The sequence below is a fragment of the Eleutherodactylus coqui genome, chromosome 11, assembly GCF_035609145.1.
Source record: "Eleutherodactylus coqui strain aEleCoq1 chromosome 11, aEleCoq1.hap1, whole genome shotgun sequence".
Lineage (NCBI taxonomy): Eukaryota > Metazoa > Chordata > Amphibia > Anura > Eleutherodactylidae > Eleutherodactylus > Eleutherodactylus coqui.
This window is the reverse complement of record NC_089847.1, coordinates 136,911,150-136,935,305: the sequence shown is the minus strand read 5'-3', so window position 1 is coordinate 136,935,305 and position 24,156 is coordinate 136,911,150. Positions and strand designations below refer to the sequence as shown.

The window sequence follows — 24,156 nt, the reverse complement described above, 5'->3', positions numbered from 1 at the left end:
ACGAGCGTGTCACGGCCATAGCGCGACCGAAAATCGCGTGAACGATAGGCAGCCATGACCAAGTCACGGCTACATCTCCTGTTTGTACGCCAATTCAAACAGCCCGGGTCCGGCGAGTATATGCTGAGCCCGGGATACCGTCGGGTGGGGGCAGATAGCTTGGCTCTGCTAAACTGCCTCCCTGTTTCCGCCCCCTCACCGGCTCTCGGCAAGGAGAGGTTGCGGGACGGGGCAGGAGCTAGTGTTCTAAGCTCCCGCCCCCTCTCCGCCCCTTGTCGGCTGCCAGCAATGAGATGGGGCGGGAGCTTAGAAACTAGTTCCCACCCTGTCCCTCCGCCTCCTATTGCAAACAGATGACAAGGGGTGGAGAGGAGGAGGAAAGGGGTGGAGTTTAGCAGATGCGCTGTTAAACTCCTTCCCACTTGCCTTCTCCGGCTGCTGCTATAGGTCTATGGGAGCCGCCGCCGTATTCCGGGCCGAAAGATAGTTCCTGAACTATCTTTTGTGGATGACGTAAAAATACTCAACCAGAATGCAGGCCATATGCGCTAACTTTGCCAGCCGGCCATTTTTATGCCCCAGAAATACAGCCATCTGAACTGATGCATTGTAAACCAATGCATCAGATGGGCAGCGTATAGCAAAATTCCTTTTGGAAGCTACAGGCGCCGTGTCCTGCGGACTCAAGAGGAGGGGAACCGTCCAACTTGTTGTCAGCGCAGCCCTGTATCTCTGATGGGCAGCTTTCACTTCATTATCAACGCTGAGCCATATATAGAGGTTGTAGAACCACACATGCTCCATATATAGAGGTTGTAGAACCACACATGCTCCATATATAGAGGTTGTAGAACCACACATGCTCCATATATAGAGGTTGTAGAACCACACATGCTCCATATACAGAGGTTGTAGAACCACACATGCCCCATCCAGATGTCTCTTTCAGGGAAGGCCTTGCATATTTCAGCTAAACCACCTACTGCATCCATCACAACAGCATGGGTTCCTGAAGAAGAGTCCGGATTGAACCGGCCGCCTGCAGTCCAGACCGCTCACCATGAGGAATCATTTGGTGAAGGAAAGGCACTGTACGAAGAATCTACGTCTCTATTGTGGGGAATTGGGATATTATGCTACTAATTGCTCAAACAAGTTCCAAAAGACTATTGCCTTTACCAATGTTACGACCATAGGTAAATCTGACGTTCCCAAACAGCTGGGTTCGGTGTCACAGGCCATCCCACCGATCACTCAAGATAAAGATGAAATATGTCCCCCATCTTTTCACTTGGTCATTCCCATACAAGTCCTAATTGGGGACCAAAAATTAGAATGCTCCGCTATGTTAGACTCTGAAGCTGGAGGGAACTTCATGGACTTTAAATACGCTCTCAGCAACAATATCTCAAGAAGGACCAAAACCATATCGATTGATATGGAAATATTAGATGGATCACCGCTGTCTTCGGGGCCGGTAACTCATGAGGATATCAAACTTGAAATCATTATTGAACCTGATCACCATGAAACAATTAGTTTCCATCTTATCTCTTCTCCCAAGTTTCCAGTTACTCTAGGAATCCCTTGGTTTCCTACCCACAATCCTTCTATAAACTGGGACTTAAGGACCATTACCTTCCCCTCTGAGTAGTGTAAGAAAGATGGCAGATGCTACTACCCCCCTCGAACATACCCAAACCTCTGAGGATCGGCAGCAGAATTCAGCAATTCAATGAAGTCTGCAGCAAGAAAAAACCTGATCAACTTACCCCTCATTGGCCATAAGGTTGTGCAATCGGATTGCTCCCTGGAACAACCATCCTGTTTAAAGATACTCAGAGAATAACTGGATGACAACCTGAGGTAGGTCTTTATTCGACCTTTTTTAACCACAGCTGAGGCGCCTTTGTTCTTTGTAGAAAGGAAGGACTCAACCTGGCGGCCATGCATTGATTAAAGGGAACTAAATGAAAGTACGGTCAAAAATCACTACCCTCTCCCCTTAATCCGGAAAGACTCCGTCCTGCCAAGGTTTTTACCAAACTAGACCTGAGAGGGGCTCTAACTACATACGGACCCGCCCAGGGAATGAGTGGAGGGCCGCCTTTAGAATGAGATATGGACATTTTGAATACCTGGTTATGTATTTTGGCCTTTCAAGAAGGGGTTTTAGATGCAGGAAAACAGACTCTATCTTCCAGTTCCTGTTTGACTTGAAGTCCTTAAACTTGTCCATGATTCTAAACTTGCAGGTCATCTTGGAGTCAGGAAAATTCTTGAACTATTACTTCATTCTTTCTGGTGGCCTAATTGTAAGAACGATGTGGAAAAATATGTTGCCTCCTGAGTAACACGTGCACTAATCAAGACACCACGATCTTCGTTAGGACTTCTCAAACCCCTTCCAGCCCCATCCAGGCTTCAGGGATCAAGATCAATGGATTTTATTGTGCATCTTACCCCTCGCAAGAAATGACTACCATCCCTGTTGTGGTGGGCCGACTCACAAAAATGGCCCATTTTATTCCCACCAAAGAGATTCCCTGCTGAACAAACAGCGGAATTGATGATCAAGGAGATATTTAGACGACATGGCATTCCTGATGATGTAATTTCTGATAGGGGGGTGCAGTTTACCTCAGGATTTTGGAGGAGCTTCTATACTGCCCTGGGGGATTTCTATCAACTTGTCTTCTGCTTTCCATCTGCAGTCCAATGGTCAGACCGAAAGGACCAACCAGACTCTTCAGCAATACCTCCGCCGTTTTATTTCCTACCTCCAGGATGGGTGGCTGGACTACTTACCTGCAGCAGAAGTCGCCTACAACAACTCCAGACAGTTCTACGTCTCAAAGTCCCTTTTTTGCTAACGTTGGCTTTCAGTCCTGACCTTCCCGTAAATACTACCCCGCCCCCCTCCCCCTACGGTCACTCACAGGTTACCTACGTTACGAGAAACGCAAAAAAAACCTAAAAGAAATGCTACGAGAAGCCCTGGAACACTGTAAAGAGGCAGCGGATAGACACCGCAGGGCTCCCCTACCTTCCAGGGGGGAGATAGAGTTTGGCTGTCTACTAAGAGTTTAAAAATGCATTTGCCCTCTCCCAAACCGGGGCAAAAGTTTATTGGGCCTTTTCAGATTTCTGCAACGGTTGGCCAAGTCGCCTTCCACCTCAATCGTAGAATCCATCCGGTGTTCCACGTGTCGCCGCTGAAGACATTTTGTAGCGACACCTTTCCTGGAAGGAACCAGCCCCCCCCATCTCCAGCGGTGAAGGTCCAGGGTGAAGAGCAGCGTATTGTGGACCAAATCCTGGACTCCAGAGAGGTTGCACTATCTGGTACAGCCGAAGGGGTCAGAAGAAACCTGATGGGAACCGGCCCGCAACGTTCATGCTCATGCTGTAGAGGGGGAGGAGCCTGTTTGTACTATCCTCCAACAGACGCTGTAACAGTAGAGTGTATTGGCTCTGTAGAGGGGGAGGAGCCTGTTTGTACTATCCTCCCACAGTGTATTGGCTCTGTAGAGGGGGAGGAGCCTGTTTGTACTATCCTCCCACAGATGCTGTGACAGTAGAGTGTATTGGGTCTGTAGAGGGGGAGGAGCCTGTTTGTACTATCCTCCCACAGATGCTGTGACAGTAGAGTGTATTGGCTCTGTAGAGGGGGAGGAGCCTGTTTGTACTATCCTCCCACAGACGCTGTGACAGCCATTGACAGGCCTCCGTCACCCAGGAGACGCTCGCAGCGCGGCTCTCATCCCTGTTGATGCTCACCTATTAGTAGATCTTTATCTTTTTAGCATTGGGCCAATGGGCGACATTCTCCACTGTGTGGCTATACGATAACGGGGCGTGAGCCTCCATTAACATAGAGCGCTGATGGATGCAGACCCTGATATCAGTCCAGGATGCTGAGATTCAGGTTGCTGTTTGCAGGTTCCTTACACTGAATGCCTGCTCACTATCCCTGCCCTTGGAAAAGAGGTGCCAAAAGTAGTCCCAACATGGTGCCTACAGCAGCCAACACCTCAGCTACCTGACGGAGCTAGGAGGGGGGGGGGGGACTATAGGGGTCTTTCTGCCATCAGCATTCCCACCCAAGAGTATATAGTCGTGTAGAAGCTGCAGTATATTCGGGTTATGACCACTTCTTACCCCTGGGGGTCATTACTGCAGGTAACAGATGCTGCGCCCCCTGCTGGCCGCGATATTTCCTTGGCCAATGCTGGAAAGTCTTCAGGGAGTTCATGCCGGATATAAACAGAAATGTTCACTTAGTACGGATCTATTACCGGCATCCAAGATGGGAGGGAGACCCGCCGGGGGGCGCGAGGGGCGACCTGACCCCGTAAATACTTCATGTCCGTACAAATAGGATTATGAGGGGAGGGGGAGTCACTCCTGAGGAGCAGGACTTGTCCATAAAGGAATTATAGGGGGATTTGCAGGATTGCCGACCCCACAATGCTGAGAATGGGGGGCATCACCCCAATTGTCAGGACATGCGGTCGGCCTTAATGGCAGTGAATGGAAAAGCAGTTCGCGGTTTCTGCGCGTTCCTCCCGCTTTCTTCAGACCTCCAGCAAGAAAGGGTTATTCTTTGTCTCTTGAGAAGCGTTACACCTTTCTACTACACTTCCTGGATCAATGCCTCATGGCTTTCAAGATCTCTGCTTGCTGCCATTGAATAGGAATGTAATTTGGGGAATCACATGGGGTCACGGGGGGGATTTCCATATGCGCCAATTATAAGACGGCAGCAGTCTGTAATAAAGGTGAGGGGGCTCTGATAAGGGGGCTGCTCAGTATAGATTGCTACAATCTGATATACATTAATGTCCCGATAACTGATATATTGTGACATATTGTGACATTTAGAGAGAATTCACCACAAAAAACTAAACATTTCCATTTTTGTGACAGAGAGGAAAATGAAGTAGTGTCTCGCTGTGTAAGATCCAGGATGTTGCTGTTAGTTGCACTTCCACATTCCACCAGTAGGTGGCAGGTTTGTGCCAAGAAATCCGATATCTGAAGACAAAGAAACCAGGTAAGTTTTTCTTCGCACGTTCGCACCTTTTGTTTGAGTTGCTCGCTCCTGCAGCCGCCGCTCGCCGCAGACTCAGCTCACTCATCAATTTATCTACTTTTTTAGGCAGGAAATCTTGAATCCTGAGCCTTCCGCTTGTCTGGGGTAAATTAGAGGTGCTTTACTTCAAGGGGTTCCCCACTACTTTAAGTACCATGATCCCTCCTTTAGTTGGTAGCAGCTGCATAGAGATATTCAATACTACTCTGTTCTCCAGGCAGGTACTAGAGGTACACAGGGAGACACGATGGCCTCTGAGGTCAGATGCCATATTCGTATACACCTCCTTTATTGGGGTTGTCCATTAGTAAACTATTGAAGGCCTATCCTTAGGACAGGTCACCAGTGGTAGTTGGGCAACGGACTGAAGCCCAGGACTCCTGATGATCAGTAGATCACCTAGCCAGTGCGCTCATGCACTGGTTGCTGCAGGGAGCGGACAGCTCCGTCCCTGCTGCAGTGGTACGTCTTAGTATTACAGGCAAAGTTCCCATTCATTTTAATGGGAGCAAGAACTGTAGTACCGAGCCTGTCCACTGCAGTGGGCACAGAGCTCTCTGCTTCCTGCAGCAATCAGCTCAGTACACAAATGCACCAGCCCAGCTAACAGCTGATTCGCAGGGGTCCCAAATAACAGAGCCGCGCCAATCTACTACTGGCGGCGTACCCTTGGGATAGACCATCAATAGTTTACGACTTTAATTGTCAGCTGGACACCCCCATACACCAAGAATACGGGACTGCTGGCACCGATACAAGAGTCGATGCGCGACAATAATCCCAGAAAATCAGACAGATATGGCGCTCGTAAACTGCAATCCTTTCTGCGATCGTCTTACGTTCTGTGAGCGGATCGCGGCGCTTTACACGCAGTTCTCACTTTTTTTATGCACGTGACCAAAATCACATGTTGTTTCAATATGTAAACTGCATCGCACGCGAATCGCGGGGCAGACGAGCGCGATGTGAAGAATTCCTGCAGCAACAGGAAATAATGAACAGAAGCGCCAAAAACAGGAGGCGACGCAACTTCTCGATCTCACATTATCGGTGCGCATGTAAATGAATCCATTGTAAACAATGGGTCGTGCCAACGCACGGGTTCTGTACGCCTCGCCAGTGCACAGAGCTCACTCCAATGTAGGTGCAGGCTTAGGCTAGCTTCACACAGGCGAGTGCGATAGAACACTGAATCGCGGCCCCATATCGCGTTCGCCAACATGTGGTTTTCCCGTGGATGCAAGGAGTTTATATCAAAACCGCCTCACATGACTTTGGGGGAGCAGCGTCCAGCCGTAGCGGAGGATCGTGGGGTGTCTTCTATTGTTGTCAGTTAGAAGTCCCCACAATGCACTCACGTGCGCCTGGCATGTGGTGCGCTGCCGCCGCGGCCCCATTGACCTCATTGGGCGCTGCGATGTGAGAGCCCACAAAGGTAGAACATGCTACTATTTGTTTTCTGCATTGCACCGCCATGCAGGTAAAGGTCGCACATGTGTGTGACCCCATTCAGAAGAATGGGGTTCAAATTTGTGCAAGATTTGGGCGTCTCGCGACACATAAATCTCGCCCGTGTGAAGCCGGCCTTAGTGTAAATGAAGCCATTGAAGCCAAAGGGTTAATGGCCCGTGCGATCGACCCGATTGCAGTTTGGTAGAACTCCCACTGGAGAATCGCTCCTGCGAAAACGCCATCGCACTTATTTGCAGACAGTTTTGGCCGTTGTCCTACAGGAAGGATGAGCCACAACTAGACGGATGATAGGGAGGACTAGGATTAAGCTCAGAGGGCAGTTATGTGCACAACTCCTATGCAGGCCTATGTGTCTCCATGGTAACAGATAGCAAACAACCTGTGTAGTCTGACCCTGCAGCCACACTCCTCTATGTCCTCTGCTTCTGTCCGTTAGCACAAAGTAGGCGACAAAATGATGAATGCATGAGGCTGCAAGATCAGACTACACCAATGGTTTTTGCTGTCTGTTGCCATGGAGATGCAACGTCTACATAGGAGCTGCATACATAAAGTTCTGGGAGGTTTATAGTTAGGACTTATTGCAAACTTGCTTCATTTTAGATTTATTGCAAGAATGAAATACTTCTGGCTGTGAAGGTGAATGTGACCTTCAAGCTGAGGGACTTCTGTTCAATGAAGCCATAATGTCAAGGTTAAAGGGTGACGCCGTCCAGGAGTGCCGCACCTCCATTTTATCTCTATTGCTTCTTTCCCCTATACAGCCTTAACCACATCTCTCCACCATCCCACATTCAGCTGCACAGTCCTGGATTTTGGGGACGTCTGACTGTAACGGGAGGCAGGAGACATGTCACATGGGGGTTGATATACCAGTTGCACAGAGGCATTATTACTGAGTGCGGGCATACAGGGGCATTATTACTGAGTGCGGGCATACAGGGGCATTATTACTGAGTGGGGGCATATAGGGGCATTATTACTGAGTCAGGTCATACAGGGGCATTATTACTGAGTGGGGTCATACAGGGGCATTATTACTGAGTGGTGGCATACAGGGGCATTATTACTGAGTCAGGTCATGCAGGGGCATTATTACTGAGTGGGGTCATACAGGGGCATTATTACTGAGTCAGGTCATACAGGGGCATTATTACTGAGTGGTTGCATATAGGAGCATTATCACTGAGTGGGGTCATACAGGGGCATTATTACTGAGTGGAGGCATACAGGGGCATCATTACTGAGTGGTGGCATACAGGGGCATTATTACTGAGTCAGGTCATGCAGGGGCATTATTACCAAGTAGTGGCATACAGGGGCATTATTACTGAGTCAGGTCATACAGGGGCATTATTACTGAGTGGTGGCATATAGGAGCATTATCACTGAGTGGGGTCATACAGGGGCATTATTACTGAGTGGAGGCATACAGGGGCATCATTACTGAGTGGTGGCATATAGGGGCATTATCACTGAGTGGGGGCATGCAGGGACATTATTATTGAGTGGTGGCATATAGGGGCATTATTACTGAGTCAGGGCATGCAGGGGCATTATTATTGAGTGGGGGCATACAGGGGCATTATTACTGAGTGGGGTCATACAGGGGCATTATTACTGAGTGGGGTCATACAGGGGCATTATTACTGAGTGGGGTCATACAGGGGCATTATTACTGAGTGGGGTCATACAGGGGCATTATTACTGAGTGGGGTCATACAGGGCATTATTACTGAGTGGGGTCATACAGGGGCATTATTACTGAGTTAGGGCATGCAGGGGCATTATTATTGAGTGGGGTCATACAGAGGCATTATTATTGAGTGGTGGCACGCAGGGGCATTATTATTGAGTGGTGGCATACAGGGGCATTATTACTGAGTCAGGGCATGCAGGGGCATTATTATTGAGTGGAAGCATACAGGGGTATTATTACTGAGTTAGTGCCATGCGGGGGCATTATTACTGAGTGGTGGCATACAGGGGCATTATTACTGAGTTAGTGCCATGCAGGGGCATTATTACCGAGTAGTGGCATACAGGGGCATTATTACTGAGTGCGGGCATATAGGGGCATTATTACTGAGTGGAGGCATATAGGGGCATTATTACTGAGTGGAGGCATACAGGGGCATTATTACTGAGTGGGGGCATACAGGGGCATTATTACTGAGTGGGGGCATACAGGGGCATTATTACTGAGTGGAGGCATATAGGGGCATTATTACTGAGTGGTGGCACACAGGGGCATTATTACTGAGTGGGGGCATACAGGGGCATTATTACTGAGTGGGGGCATACAGGGGCATTATTACTGAGTGGAGGCATACAGGGGCATTATTACTGAGTTAGGTCATACAGGGGCATTATTACTGAGTGGGGGCATACAGGGGCATTATTACTGAGTGGGGGCATACAGGAGCATTATTACTGAGTGGGGGCATACAGGGGCATTATTACTGAGTCAGGTCATACAGGGGCATTATTACTGAGTGGGGGCATACAGGGGCATTATTACTGAGTGGGGGCATACAGGAGCATTATTACTGAGTGGGGGCATACAGGGGCATTATTACTGAGTGGGGGCATACAGGGGCATTATTACTGAGTGGAGGCATACAGGGGCATTATTACTGAGTGATGGCATACAGGGGCATTATTACTGAGTGGTGGCATACAGGGGCATTATTACTGAGTGATGGGGACACAAGGGTGCGGCTTAGCGCAAAAGGGCATGACTGATGTAAAAACTATTTGCCACGGTGAGTATAATGTCATAAGATATAACGACCTTTATATCTCCGGCCAATTAGTGCGCAGCCCCTATGAATGAAATGCATTGCTCTGCTGAGCTGTCAATCGTCTCGGCAATTTCCCGTCAAGTCCGTGCGACCATTGATCCCCCTGATCCGATGACAGTCGCTGCACATCAGGCATTTTTCACGTTCCGTCTGTCCCTCGATAAGCACATCATAAACAGGGGGATTTATTGTCTCCCTCAGACGGATGGCGTCCCCGGGGATCGCGTCGCGTGCCATCAACGGCATGTAGACTCCTATCTACGAGATCAGCAGGACGACCCCTTCTATGGAGCCGGGCCGGCGCTAATCCTGTAATCACTTATCTACGAGAGGCCGCGGACACGAATCCGCTTTCCAGAAACAATTGTGATGAATGAGCCAGCGATATTGCAAATTGTAACCCAGCGACACTTAATATCAAAATGTCACATCAGGGAAACGCTGCGGCCGTCGCGGAGAACACTCAGCCCAGATTACAGTGTAATTGAGCCCGGCTCTAGGCTGGACGCACTATAATCTCATTGCTGAGCGCGCTACACATTCGCGGCCGCTCTCCGCTGCATCACTGAACGCCGACCAAATGGTGTCAAAAATCCATCAATTTGCAGAAATCAGATTGAGTTCCCCAATAATCGGATTCCTCCAGGACTGTTGTGATATTGCAGGATTTCCGGACATTCGGACCAGGTGATGACTCGCCATTTATCATGGCGTCACCGCGACTCACGGGTTCTCATGAGCAAACAAGTTGGAGTCGATTTGTGATGATTGCAAGAATTCTAATCATGTTGTCATTTTTGCAATTACTGTGCAACATTTTACCTGATATGGTAACGCGACAAACTGCGCTGCCCCAACCCTTTATGTTGCCCGAGGCAAAGCGTGAAATGGGACCCTGAGCGCCGCCCGACGCAAAAGATAACACTAGTTTTACAGGCATTAAAGCGCCAAAACACGCCAAGATACCCAACACAGGTGAAACTGGTACGAAGTGATGGAACAAGAGTGCCCCAAGTGGTGGCCCCTATAGTAAGTATTCCCTTAGTGGTGCCAATAGTAGTAGCGACCCCCTTAATGGTCTCCATGGTAGTAGTGACCCCATAGTAGCCCCAGTAGCTATAGTGTCCCTAGTAGTGGCCCCAATAGCAAATTTCCCCCTTAGTGGCCACAATAGGAATGGTGAACCCCATAATAGCTACAGTAGTAATAGTGACCTCCAGAGTGTCTCATGTAGTCATAGTGTCCTCCATAGTGGCTCCTGTACTAAGAGTGACCCCCAACCTAGATTTCCAGCCAGGCAGCAACCCCTCAAGTAGTGCACTCAAGTAGCAACCCACTGCCCTATCATCAGAGGTTGTGATCTCTGACTTGTCCCCACCCCGGCATCTGCGCTGAGTACAGCCTGGTGTCTGCATGCAGGAACACAGATGCCGGGTGGTGGGGTCACAGAGGATTGTCTAGACTGGATACAACTGCAGCAATTGTACAAATGAGGCTGCAAAGCATCAGGGATTTATCTCTTCTTAATCATAAGCATCCATACAGAAATCAATTTAAAGTGGAACTGCACTTTAATAAGGGTTTCCCAGCTTCAAAGCAACACAGGGGTTGCATAATAATGTAGATTAATGATTGGAGACCGCCCCCTTGTCAGAGTGGGGGCATTGTGTCAACTAAAGTCATTAAAGATGTAGGAGAAACGAACTGCAACTTCAGTATCCCACATCCACCTATGTTTGAAATACAAAGTAAATGAACCCGTTTGTAATCTCCCTGATTTATGTATTGATGACTAATACAATGTGATCTGGTTGTATCTAAGGTACAGTTACAGGCAAGTACAATGTAACACGCAGACACTTCATGTCTTTTATTAGTGCAGGGAGCAAAAGTAAGGAAACTTCGAATGAATGACTTCTCCAATAGCTAATGGGGAAAAGGTGTCTTGAGATTAGACTGGAAGTGCAGGTCTCACAGGTGCTTTGCACATTAAATAAAGGACACAAAGCCTGGTTACTAACACATCTGTTCTGGTTAGTGTGAGCTGCGCTTTGCTGTAGGCAACTTTCAGAAGACATCTGCCAATGGAGAACATGCAGGACTGTTCTACCCTCCCCACGAGTGTCCAGTTATATCACAGCAAGCAATCCCGAAAGAGGGGAGAAAGAACCCAGGAGGAACAGCAGAGGACCTACAGAAGAGTCTATGGAAACCTCTCTTCTTGTGTCCTCTATTACAGAAACACTGACTAAGAATGGTGATCATGGAAGGACACCACAAAGGAAGCCACTGCTGGCTGTGAGACCCACCTTACATTTACCTAAGAGACCACCAGAGTATTCCAACAATGCTACTGGGATATGTTCTAGGAGACAAAAGTGGAACTTTTTAGCACAAATACACAATATGGAGGCAAAAAAAGTACATAGTACACCAAAACATCATCCAACTGTGAAGCCTGTTGGAGAGGACATCATGGTTTGGAGGTATGGCGGACAGACATGGTTTGCGGCTATGGTGGAGGTGACATCATGGTTTGGAGGTATGGCGGACAGACATGGTTTGCGGCTATGGTGGAGGTGACATCATGGTTTAGGGGCTGATTTACTCCTCGGGTCCTGGGCGCCTTATAATCTTTAAGAGAACAATGAATTCTAAGGTGAACCAGAACATCTTATATATAAGGATATAAGGGCGGCCATCCAGGACATCAAGCTGAGGACACGTTGGGCAATGCTACAACATAATGGCGCAAATCTCACAAGTAATCAACCAAAGAATGGTTGGAAGAGATTTGTGTTTTGGAACAGCTAAATCAGAGTGCTGATCTTAACCCTATGGAGATGCTGTAAGGTGACTTGAAGATGGCTGTGCACACAAGGCATCCCAGAAATATTGATGAACTGACACATTTGTTGGAGGTGATTGCTGCTAAGGGACGACCTACAGGTTATTAAACTCAAGGCTTGGCTTACATTTTCTCCCTGCACTATGGATGATGATGATGAACCATCCAGCTGTCCATGTGTTATTAGTTACATTGTGTTTGTCTATAATGGTGACTTAGACACAATCAGACCACATTGTATTAGTAATCAAAACAGAAATAAAAGTCATTCCAAAGGGTTCACTTACTTTTTAAAAAACTCTATCTATGAATATACATACAAGAGGACATCTGGGGGATTATTTCTGAATCATCTTTATCTTACATCCTATTTTAAAGGGTGTTGCGCTCCTAACAATGCCGCCCGCCCGCCTGCCTGCCGGGGTGTGTGCCCGCATATAATGTGTGAATGCAGCGAGCAGGCATCAATACTTCTCAGCCACAAACATCGCTCATTCTTAATGCCTCTGCTTCTTGCAAATCCCTAAAGAAATCTCCCGGCTGCGTTACCATGACAACAGAACGATGCCCCCATCCCTCAAGTTGAGTTAGAGTTACAAGTCGCTCCCTAATACATCCCCGATCTCCTGGAACCTCCGCAGGTTCGGCGCAGTCAGAGACGCGATCAATATTCAGCAACCGCACGGTAGACGATGTAACTCCCAGATCAAAGCGCCGGCTGAATAATTAAAAGGGAAAACATCCCTAAAATCATTTGTTCTCACAATGAAAGCGTTTTTTCCCCGCTGCCTTCCATGTAACATCTGATGCTCCAGTCCTGACGCCGCCATCCACATCATAGATGAACCTGATTGATTATTAGGGGCTCACATTTAAAGGGGACTTGTGTCCTATCAGCAGGGTCTCGGTCGGTGGGCACCAACAGCGCAGGGTTGTCCCTTGTAACGCACATGAAGGGATTGGCGATATGCCCGCCATCCTCCTCTCTGTTGCATCGCATCGCGCGGAAACGCAGTTTTCATGCGATGTGATGCAATTTTGACAGTAGGAAATCCTACTGTTAGAGCCCAAAACTAAGCCCAACTGCAGGAAAAAAACCAAAAAACACATCCGTCACCTGAGGCTGGGTTCACTCAGGGCGGATTTGCCGCGGAAATTCCGTGTGGCCGCTTATTCTGGGATTAGCCAGCCATGTGGATGAGATATGTCAAAAATCTCGTCCACACGGGATGGCGAATCCATCGCGCCAAAGCTGGCAGAAGCCGGCAGTGCGGATTCCCCGGCCGCAGCATGCCTATTTTTTTTCTGTTGTGGCCACGCTTCTCCCTATGGGAGCGCCGGCCACAACGGAAAAGAATGCGCAAAGATTTCCGCCAGGATTCCCCCCGCCTGAGAAGCGCTGTCCGGCTCCGGCGCATCTTTTACCCTGTCCCGGGCAGTTCTTTTCATTCATGTCTTCTGCCCGGGGATTGGAAATTCCTCGCCTCCAGGGAGCGCTGCCTCTGATTGGCTTTTTTTTGTTTTTCTCTGCAGCTAGGGCTTATATTTCAAGGCCCCCCCCCCCAAAAAAAAATCTTGCATGTGGTGCTACAAAGTTGTGTAGCACCACTTGCAACTTTGTAGCGCCACAAAATCATGGTATCGCCCAAGAAAATGCAGCGGCATCGCACGGACCACCGATTGTGTCGCAGCAATATTGCGTCGCCTGTGTGGCCTAATAGTAACATGCTGTAAACACTGATCGCGCTCGTGGGCAACTTACATAGCGAGCGAGCGTGAATAAGAACAGCCCAAGAATAGGAGATACAACAATACAAAACTCCGACTACCAGTCCAAGTGAAAAATCACCCGTGAACTAACCAATTTAGATGAAAGGGTTCTGTTCCCGTGCGAGCGCTGTCCACAGAATCGGAGGGAACTCACAGGAACATTGCCAATTTAAATACAACCTTAAAGGGGCGGAAACTTTTTACACAACTTCTGGTCATCCACCAGCTTGTGTTCGTCTCGTCATTTCTGTAATATATTTGCATTAAAAGTATTGTTGCTTTACTGCTGTAAATCACATTTGAAGTGGCGGCCACTAGGGGTCTCCCTCCCAGCTTCTCTGCAATCCACTCTCTGTTGTTAGGCACAGAGTTTACTTAGTAACAAGGACATTTCTATAGCAACAGGGGTAGGGGCTGTCTTCACAGGCAGTGCCGCTGTACTCAGAGGCTGCAGGCTGACAGATATGCAGACATTGTGATAACAATCTCCAAAGTCTCTGGCTCTCCTGCTGTCACAGCATGTGTGCACACACTATAGGGGGTTTACTAACCATTTGGCGAGAATATCTGATGGTCCTGGGAAAGCAGAGGCGTGGATCTTCAGACACTGTCTCCCTACTGATTGGACCAGAGACAGTGCAGTGACACATGGGATGTAACGACAAGGAAATCAGGGCAGTGAACTACTGGCAGAATGCTAATCTTGCTACATGCCTGCTCACTGATAGTGGATTAGAAACAGCAAAGCAACAGAAAAATGGGAAAGACCCCCTTGAAGATCAGAACTTACAGAAGTGAAACAGGGTGCAAACAACAGCAAATGAGAGAGTAAGGAGAAAACTTGTTGAAAACTCAGGTATGCTTTAAAGGATGCCATCAGCATTTGGCGTTTCGGGTTGATACTAACGACTAAAACACAAGGACATTGACTCACTGAGAGGGGACACTCCTGCATACTGGTACACAGTCACATATCCCAACTGTCACCTCTAGAGGTAAGCACACACTTACAACAGTGATCACCTTACGTCCCGCCCGGCGCTGTGCCGTTGTCTGTGTTTCTCGTGTTATCTGAACTTTAGTAACTTAAAGTCATCTGTATGGAGGTGGGAGACGGGTATCTGATAACAAGGAGTCAAGGTAAGTATCATTATCGACATCACGAGGTCATTAGGAACCAACATGGTCATACAGATTCACAGTTGGTAAATCGTAGGAGATGGCGCCCCGGCTGCGAGCAAATGTGGACAGAGAGATGAGGACCATAATCAATACAACAAAGATGGACTGTCCATTCCTGTGTACTGCGGGTGTTCCTCCTAGTGTTAGTTGGGTTTACGAGTCGGGCCTGGCTTGTGGCCCCAAGTGGAGATTCAGTTTGCGTTGTATTCCTATGTCTGTTTGGTTTGCTAGTATTTGATTGGTAGTAAATGGTCACACGGAGGGGCATGCAGATGCTGGTGACACGCACTATGTCTTATGGAGCACCAGCGTCCGTGTAGTGTGAGCAGGGAGCAGAGCATGGAACTACCAGACTCACTGTTCATGGAATGGCATCACAATGCAGTACCCGGAGCTGACCACCAAAGTGACTCAGAGGTTTCGACCCAGAGTAGAGCAAGGCAGGACTAAGCCTCTTCTTGGAACTCCAATCTGGAATGGTGTTGGGCCTCAGACACCGTCCCAGCGTTTGCAGTAACCAAGTCTAAGAAGACTATTGTGCAGGCTGAACCAGATGGACATTGTCTTCATTCAGCCTAACCTACTATGTATTCCGCAAGTGAATATTGCTTTGATTTCTGGAGACAGTACCACCTTTAGTGAATGCTGCCTACATGTCTTCAAGGAAGCCTTTGTCCACCCCATGTCAGCTCTACAACTGTGCTTACTTAGGCCGCTATGGATCAGAACCAATGGTAATTCTATGGCAGTGATCCGGCCCACCGACAGTGTATGCCCCCATACGAGAACCCACTGGTGACTCCTCCTCCATCCAAGGGCCCTATTTCAATTGCATACACCATTATGTGAGAATGACCCAAAGCTTTCCATGAACTATGTGGTGAGGAAGAAGGAACCCAGAAAATAATGGAATGGCCACCACAACCATCTGATCTAAACCCAATCAAACTCAAACACAAAGTAAGGAGACGTCCAACCTCTCAAGAAAGCCCCTGGAATGTACTACAAGCCTGATGGAGACCAGTAGACCCAACCATTGTACAAACTCTAGTCAGTAGGATGCCGAGAGGAGTCAGAAGTGTCTTACAGGCTAAAGCTGGTGAAAAGGAAGCTTAATATGTATCACTTGTAAAGTTCTTGGATGTTCTTGTCTTGTTTCTTACACTCTATGAATAAATAGAATGTTTTCTTTAGTTTTGGTCAAATATCCGAGTTCTTCTTGACTTTTAAGGAATTTATGCAGTTGCCTCACAGTTGCCATAAAATTTACCAGGCAGACGAGCCCATCAGACATTGAGGGCTCCAACAGCTGTGGATGGCGGCTCACCCTGAGGGCGGCACGTAGACCGGTCAGCAGTAAATTGCTTACAGTCCTTCGCCATTCGCTCCTACAGAAGGCGCGGTTACTCTATTTATACGGCATGGGTTGGCTTCTACCATTTATACCGGTGGAACCCGCATTTTATGAAGCGGCATGTTGGAGTCGACAGAGCGTCCACGCATCCGGGACAGATGTAGGTTCTGGAGGTCACACATTAATAGCGGTAAAATACGGTGTGCAGCGTCTGAGGAAAAAGTCACATCAGCCTTTTCTGGCCTCCCGCAACGTAGCAGCTGGTCGCAGTGTGAAGACCACCGCCGTGGGTTGTGGTCACTTCCATGGTTCTCACTGCACCTTCTCCTTAAAGGGGTTGTGATAAGAGCACGGTCCCCCTTCATATGTCCCTTTAGGGCATATGGACGTCATAGACCGTAACTACTGAAGACCCCCTCTATGACCCAGAATAGAGAGCCGTTCATAAAGAGCTGCTTGTGTTCCGGTGGAACTGCTGCCGTCCTGCTATTACAGCACGTACATTCATGTAGTCCATCATTAATCGCAGCCCATAGGCAGCACCGTACAATGCATTACATAGATGCTGCTGCTTTCCAGCTGCATACTGACACTGGGGACATCAAAAGCGCAACCACATCAGTATTAGACATGTATAGAAAATACGCTTTAACATATAGAATAAAAACACGTTACCCTTATAAAGAGGATCTTCTCTCCGACCTTGTACCGTCCTTGAGAAAGACGCTCCACGCAGAACTTACTGGGACATTTACACGGAGGATCTTCAGAGATACGCTGAACCTGAAAGCACAAGAAGTTCAACCCAATTAGGGACTGAAAAGCAAATGTGACAGCAGTTCCCTCGTATTACATTCCCAAGAAGCTGAGCTATAGGGAGCTGTTTGCGGAGTCCTTGCTCCGTAGAGCGGCTTTACATGGAAGCTGTCAGCAGAAATGTCAGTATAACGCTCGGTGCACGCTTCTGTTAAAAAAAGCCAGTTTTATGTCCGCAAAAACCATCCTTTTTCTTCCATGTGGCCGCTGTATTCGGTCTGTGTGTTCAATGTTTTACTCCGTGTGCCATCCGTTTTTTTACATCTGCAAAAGAAAACCTGAAACGAGCCCAATTCTTTAGTTTTGCATCTTTAAAAAAAAACAAAAAAAAAAACTGGACATCCCATCCGTGCACTTTTGTTTTTTTTTTTCTATCTCCATTAACTTGAGAAGGCGAGTTTTGTAATTCGCAATGGAATAATGCAAGGGTTAAGTCGTTTCCACACATGTATGGCGCCACAGAATAACACGGCTGTCTGGAGGCGTACATCCGCCGCCGGCGGGCCGTCCAGCGTGTGATCTGCAGGGCACTTGTTTTTATTTATAAGCAGCCTGGTAGCTTCACCACCAAATCTGACGCACCCCGCACGCGCGTCACCGTCTCCGGTCACACTGGTTGTGTCTCCATCGCTCCGAGACGCCTCTCCTTCCTCCTAAGGCCGTTTTCACACGGCCGAGAAAATCTTGTGAGATTTGTGCGTTGCGAGATGCAGATATCTCGCGTGAATATTCCCCCATTCTTTTGAATGTAGTCATGCACATGAGCGATTTTTTTCTGACATTGCATGGCACTACGATGCGGGAAACAAATCGCGGCACTCCCTATCTTTCTGCGCACTCTCACATCGCATCACCTATTGCCTTCAATGGGGCCGCCGGCCGCAGCGCGCTGCTAGGTGCACGCGGTGGGTTGTGAGGTTTGCCCATTGAAAACGGTGGGAGGAACACCGCGATCCTGCGCCGCAGCTGTCAGCCACGGTGGAGGATCGCTACTTCCCCGAAGTGATGTGAGGCGGTTTTGATATAAAAACGCTTCGCATCTGCGGGGAAATCACATGTTGGCGAACGCGATATTGGGCTGTGATTTGCGGCCCGATATCACACTCACCCGTGTGAAGTTAGCCGAACTCTTGATGTCAGCGGTTGTAGACTCGGAAATGTCACGCATTTCTTCTTCCGCATGTGCCGTGCGCTGGTGAGGTCTGCACCACAACCGCTCCGTCACACTGCGTATGCACCGGAAGCTGCAGGGCGCGACAGGCAGGAGGAGAGGCCGTTTTTCTCAGATGATGTGGTGACTCGGAGTGACGGAGCGCCACCTGTGTTATTTTAGATGGCAAATGTGCATACGGGTGTGTAAGGGGGTGCCCCGCACTCTTCCTTACAATGTAAGTGGCTCAGCCGCTCTGAATCTGTGACTGATGGTCGCGCCGTAACCCCCCCACCTCCTCCCCTCCGATCCTCAGCCAAGAAGGCGAGCGGAAAGACAGAAGACGGGCGCCTGCCAGCGTTGGTCTGGTGAGTGCTGCGATGCCGTGTAGAGGTCCCCTCTAACATTCGGGGATGGGAGACGGAGGGTGCAAGGTGCCGTTTTTACGTAACGCTCAAGCACGGCGCCCTCCGGCGGAGCGGAAATATTCATCCATTTGCCATTTAGTAAAGTTTATGTTCCGCCTGTCAGCTGCTGTGCCATCCGGAACCTGTTGTTGCTCCGTCACCTGCGACAGGTGCGCAAGATTAAAAGTAAGATTTGGGGGTGAAGTTGAAATGCTGCTTTTATACAAAAAACGTGCGACCCGCAGATCACGGCTGAGAGCGCTACAGCGGCAAATGTATGGCCATATTTCTGCTGACAGGTTCCCTTTAATTGTCTCACAGCAAGTATTCGATGACCACAATGTTCCCTTCATGACAGCGGCATCAAAGGGGTCAGATAAAGTAACTCTACAATGTGAGGACCCCTCAAACAGCCCCTCATAGCTCACCTTACTGGACCCTGTGCGAGTGACCAATGTGAAGGGGGCAGAGGCTCTGGTGGGCTTCTTCCGCTTCACCTTGGTTAGTAGGAGTCTGTGAAGGTCTCTCTATCCCCACGAGTTACTTGCACCTTCTACGTGGACGGAGGTTAGGAGCGGATAAGTTGCCGCACCCTACTGAACCAGCAGGGGGTGTAGTTTGCTTTTTGCTATGGGACAACCACTAGGAGGCTCAGTCCGCCCCTCGCCGCGGCTCTGGTGATGTATACAGTACCAGCTGAGAAATATACGGATCACTTACAGCGTCGTCTAATAACTTTCCAGCACTCTTCTTCCCCGTGGAGGTCTTTGTGGGGGAGGGGGACGGAGACGGGGTCGGGGTCGAGAGGGTTTCTTCCTGTTCAATCTCTTTTTCCAGTTTTATTAGTCCAGGCGGCTCCACACCGAACCTAAGAATCCAAAGTCACATGATCAGCGAGAATTGTGACGTACAGCAGAGTGGCGCCATCCATACAGACATGATTACACCGCGGCGCCCTCCGCTATAGGACTCTGTCCCCTCCCCTGAAATACTCTGTGCTGCTTCAATTATGGATCTCTTACTCTTATCATCATATTATCAGACTGCTCAGGTCAGGACCACTCAGAAGACCAGCACACTCCGGCCTGCTGTGCTATGGGGGCGCTCTTGCAGACTGGCTCTTCTGTAGAGACACTGTGGCTGGCCCTTTTATAAGGCTATTATTGCAGGTTGGTGTTGTTATAGCCTAGAGTACTGTGGTGGGCTGCTGTACTGAGGCACCATGGGGAATCCACTGTTGGGGCACCATGGGGGGCTGCAGTACTGGGGCACCATGGGGGATCCACTGCTGGGGCACCATGTTGGGCTGCTGTACTGAGGCACCATGGGGAATCCTCTGCTGGGGCACCATGGTGGGCTGCTGTACTGAGGCACCATGGGGAATCCACTGTTGGGGCACCATGGCGGGCAGCAGTACTGGGTCACCGTGGTGGGCTGCAGTACTTGGGCACACTGGGGGGATCCACTGTTGGGGTACCATGGTGGGCAGCAGTACTGGGTCACCGTGGTGGGCTGCAGTACTTGGGCACACTGGGGGGATCCACTGTTGGGGCACCATGGTGGGCAGCAGTACTGGGTCACCGTGGTGGGCTGCAGTACTTGGGCACACTGGGGGGATCCACTGCTGGGGCACCGTGGCAGGCTGCAGTACTTAGGTACAGTGGGGGATCAACTAATAGGGCACCATGATGGGCTGCAGTACTCGGGCACAGTGGGGAAGGGGGGTTCCACCGTTGGGGCACCATAGCAGGCTGCAGTACTGGGGCAACGTAGTGGGCTCCAGCGTTGGGGCACCATGGTGGGCTCTGGTTATACAGATATTGGGGGAGATTTACTAAAACCCACTTTCTGACATCGGTCTTAGAACAGTTTCCTCCAGTGCCCTATGCAGATCTCTTCATGTAGTAAGCGCACGCCAGCACCTCATTGAAATGTATGTTAGGTCTGACCTGGCATACATTTCTGGAATAATTTATGTCTGTTTCCAGCATAAATTATACATAAATCTGCAGGTTTGGGAGACCACGCCCCCTCCTAAAAGCCACACCCACTTCACCAATATGTGCCAAAGTCAGCGCAAAGAAATGGAATGTAGCAGAGTTTTTGTGTAAGAGGCCCTCGTGCCAAATTGCACGACTTTTCTATGCCAGTTTTCCCTAATTGTTTCTGGTTGGCCCTGTTATAGCTCTGACCGACTGGTATAGGGATACCCTAACTGGGTTTGTAGGGGTATCCTGGCACTCCAGAACATCTCATATTCATGTCCCACTTTTGCTATCCCTAAGAGCTGGAGATACACTCACCCCTCCATACCCCTCACTTATTAAAGAGGGGCTAAGCCCCATGAAGTTGGATGCCCCCAAACCCCAGACTGAACCAGTGCCGACCCGTCGGCTCGCGACAGAAGCCACCCAGTGCAGTCATGGCTGACTGTAGTCTTTGGGGTTCCCATGTCTTTGGTCTAGGCTCGTCTTACACACTCAGACCGCTCTGGCCTAGGCTCGTCTTACACACTCAGACCCCTCTGGTCTGGGCTCGTCTTACACACTCAGACCCCTCTGGTCTAGGCTCGTCTTACACACTCAGACCCCTCTGGTCTAGGCTCGTCTTATACACTCGGACCCCTCTGGTCTAGGCTCGTCTTGCACGCTCGGACCCCTCTGGTCTAGTCTCGTCTTACACACTCAGACCCCTCTGGTCTAGGCTCGTCTTACACACTCTGACCCCTCTGGTCTAGGCTCGTCTTACACACTCAGACCCCTCTGGTCTAGGCTCGTCTTACACACTCAGACCCCTCTGCTCTAGGCTCGTCTTACACACTCAGACCCCTCTGGTCTAGGCTCGTCTTACACACTCAGACCCCTCTGGTCTAGGCTCGTCTTACACACTCAGACCCCTCTGGTCTAGGCTCGTCTTATACACTCGGACCCCTCTGGTCTAGGCTCGTCTTACACACTCGGACCCCTCTGCTCTAGGCTCGTCTTACACGCTCGGACCCCTCTGGTCTAGGCTCGTCTTACACGCTCAGACCCCTCTGGTCTAGGCTCGTCTTACACACTCAGACCCCTCTGGTCTAGGCTCGTCTTACACACTCAGACCCCTCTGGTCTAGGCTCGTCTTACACACTCAGACCCCTCTGGTCTAGGCTCGTCTTACACACTCAGACCCCTCTGGTCTAGGCTCGTCTTACACACTCAGACCCCTCTGGTCTAGGCTCGTCTTACACACTCAGACCCCTCTGGTCTAGGCTCGTCTTACACGCTCGGACCCCTCTGGTCTAGGCTCGTCTTACACGCTCAGACCCCTCTGGTCTAGGCTCGTCTTACACGCTCGGACCCCTCTGGTCTAGCCTCGTCTTACACACTCAGACCCCTCTGCTCTAGGCTCGTCTTACACGCTCGGACCCCTCTGGCCTAGGCTCGTCTTACACACTCAGACCCCTCTGGTCTAGGCTCGTCTTACACACTCAGACCCCTCTGGTCTAGGCTCGTCTTACACACTCAGACCCCTCTGGTCTAGGCTCGTCTTACACACTCAGACCCCTCTGGTCTAGGCTCGTCTTACACACTCAGACCCCTCTGGTCTAGGCTCGTCTTATACGCTCGGACCCCTCTGGTCTAGGCTCGTCTTACACGCTCGGACCCCTCTGCTCTAGGCTCGTCTTACACGCTCGGACCCCTCTGGTCTAGGCTCGTCTTACACGCTCAGACCCCTCTGGTCTAGGCTCGTCTTACACGCTCAGACCCCTCTGGTCTAGGCTCGTCTTACACACTCAGACCCCTTTGGTCTAGGCTCGTCTTACACACTCAGACCCCTCTGGTCTAGGCTCGTCTTACACACTCAGACCCCTCTGGTCTAGCCTCGTCTTACACACTCAGACCCCTCTGCTCTAGGCTCGTCTTACACGCTCAGACCCCTCTGGCCTAGGCTCGTCTTACACACTCAGACCCCTCTGGTCTGGCCTCGTCTTACACACTCAGACCCCTCTGCTCTAGGCTCGTCTTACACGCTCGGACCCCTCTGGCCTAGGCTCATCTTACACGCTTAGACCCCTCTGGTCTGGCCTCATCTTACACGCTCAGATCCCTCTGGTCTAGGCTCGTCTTACACGCTCAGACCCCTCTGGTCTAGGCTCGTCTTACACACTCGGGCTCCTCTGGTCTAGGCTCGTCTTACACGCTCAGACCCCTCTGGTCTAGGCTCGTCTTACACGCTCAGACCCCTCTGGTCTAGGCTCGTCTTACACACTCAGACCCCTCTGGTCTAGGCTCGTCTTACACACTCAGACCCCTCTGGTCTAGGCTCGTCTTACACACTCGGGCCCCTCTGGTCTAGGCTCGTCTTACACACTCAGACCCCTCTGGTCTACGCTCGTCTTACACACTCAGACCCCTCTGGTCTAGGCTCGTCTTACACACTCAGACCCCTCTGGTCTAGCCTCGTCTTACACACTCAGACCCCTCTGGTCTAGCCTCGTCTTACACACTCAGACCCCTCTGGTCTAGCCTCGTCTTACACACTCAGACCCCTCTGGTCTAGCCTCGTCCTACACACTCAGACCCCTCTGGTCTAGCCTCGTCTTACACACTCAGACCCCTCTGGTCTAGCCTCGTCTTACACGCTCGGACCCCTCTGGCCTGGGCTCGTCTTACACGCTCGGACCCCTCTGGTCTAGGCTCGTCTTACACGCTCGGACCCCTCTGGTCTAGGCTCGTCTTACACGCTCGGACCCCTCTGGTCTAGGCTCGTCTTACACGCTCGGACCCCTCTGGTCTAGGCTCGTCTTACACGCTCGGACCCCTCTGGTCTAGGCTCGTCTTACACGCTCGGACCCCTCTGGTCTAGGCTCGTCTTACACGCTCGGACCCCTCTGGTCTAGGCTCGTCTTACACACTCAGACCCCTCTGGTCTAGGCTCGTCTTACACACTCAGACCCCTCTGGTCTAGGCTCGTCTTACACACTCAGACCCCTCTGGTCTAGGCTCGTCTTACACACTCAGACCCCTCTGGTCTAGCCTCGTCTTACACACTCAGACCCCTCTGGTCTAGCCTCGTCTTACACACTCAGACCCCTCTGGTCTGGGCTCGTCTTACACGCTCAGACCCCTCTGGTCTGGGCTCGTCTTACACGCTCGGACCCCTCTGGTCTATGCTCGTCTTACACGCTCAGACCCCTCTGGTCTAGGCTCGTCTTACACGCTCGGACCCCTCTGGTCTAGGCTCGTCTTACACGCTCGGACCCCTCTGGTCTAGGCTC

The 24,156-nt window shown here is 50.1% G+C and overlaps 1 protein-coding gene across 5 annotated transcripts in view; it reads right to left on the bottom strand.

Annotated features, from left to right (window-relative positions):
- Positions 1-24,156, bottom strand: part of GAS2 (growth arrest specific 2) — a 93,567-nt gene that overhangs the window by 10,554 nt on the left and 58,857 nt on the right. For all 5 annotated transcript variants that reach the window (XM_066583609.1, XM_066583612.1, XM_066583614.1 and 2 more), the window contains 2 exons: positions 19,620-19,767; positions 17,202-17,309 (listed from right to left, as the gene is read on the bottom strand). In XM_066583609.1, the coding sequence (XP_066439706.1) occupies positions 17,202-17,309; positions 19,620-19,767 (256 nt within the window). The remainder of the gene's footprint in view (positions 1-17,201; positions 17,310-19,619; positions 19,768-24,156) is intronic.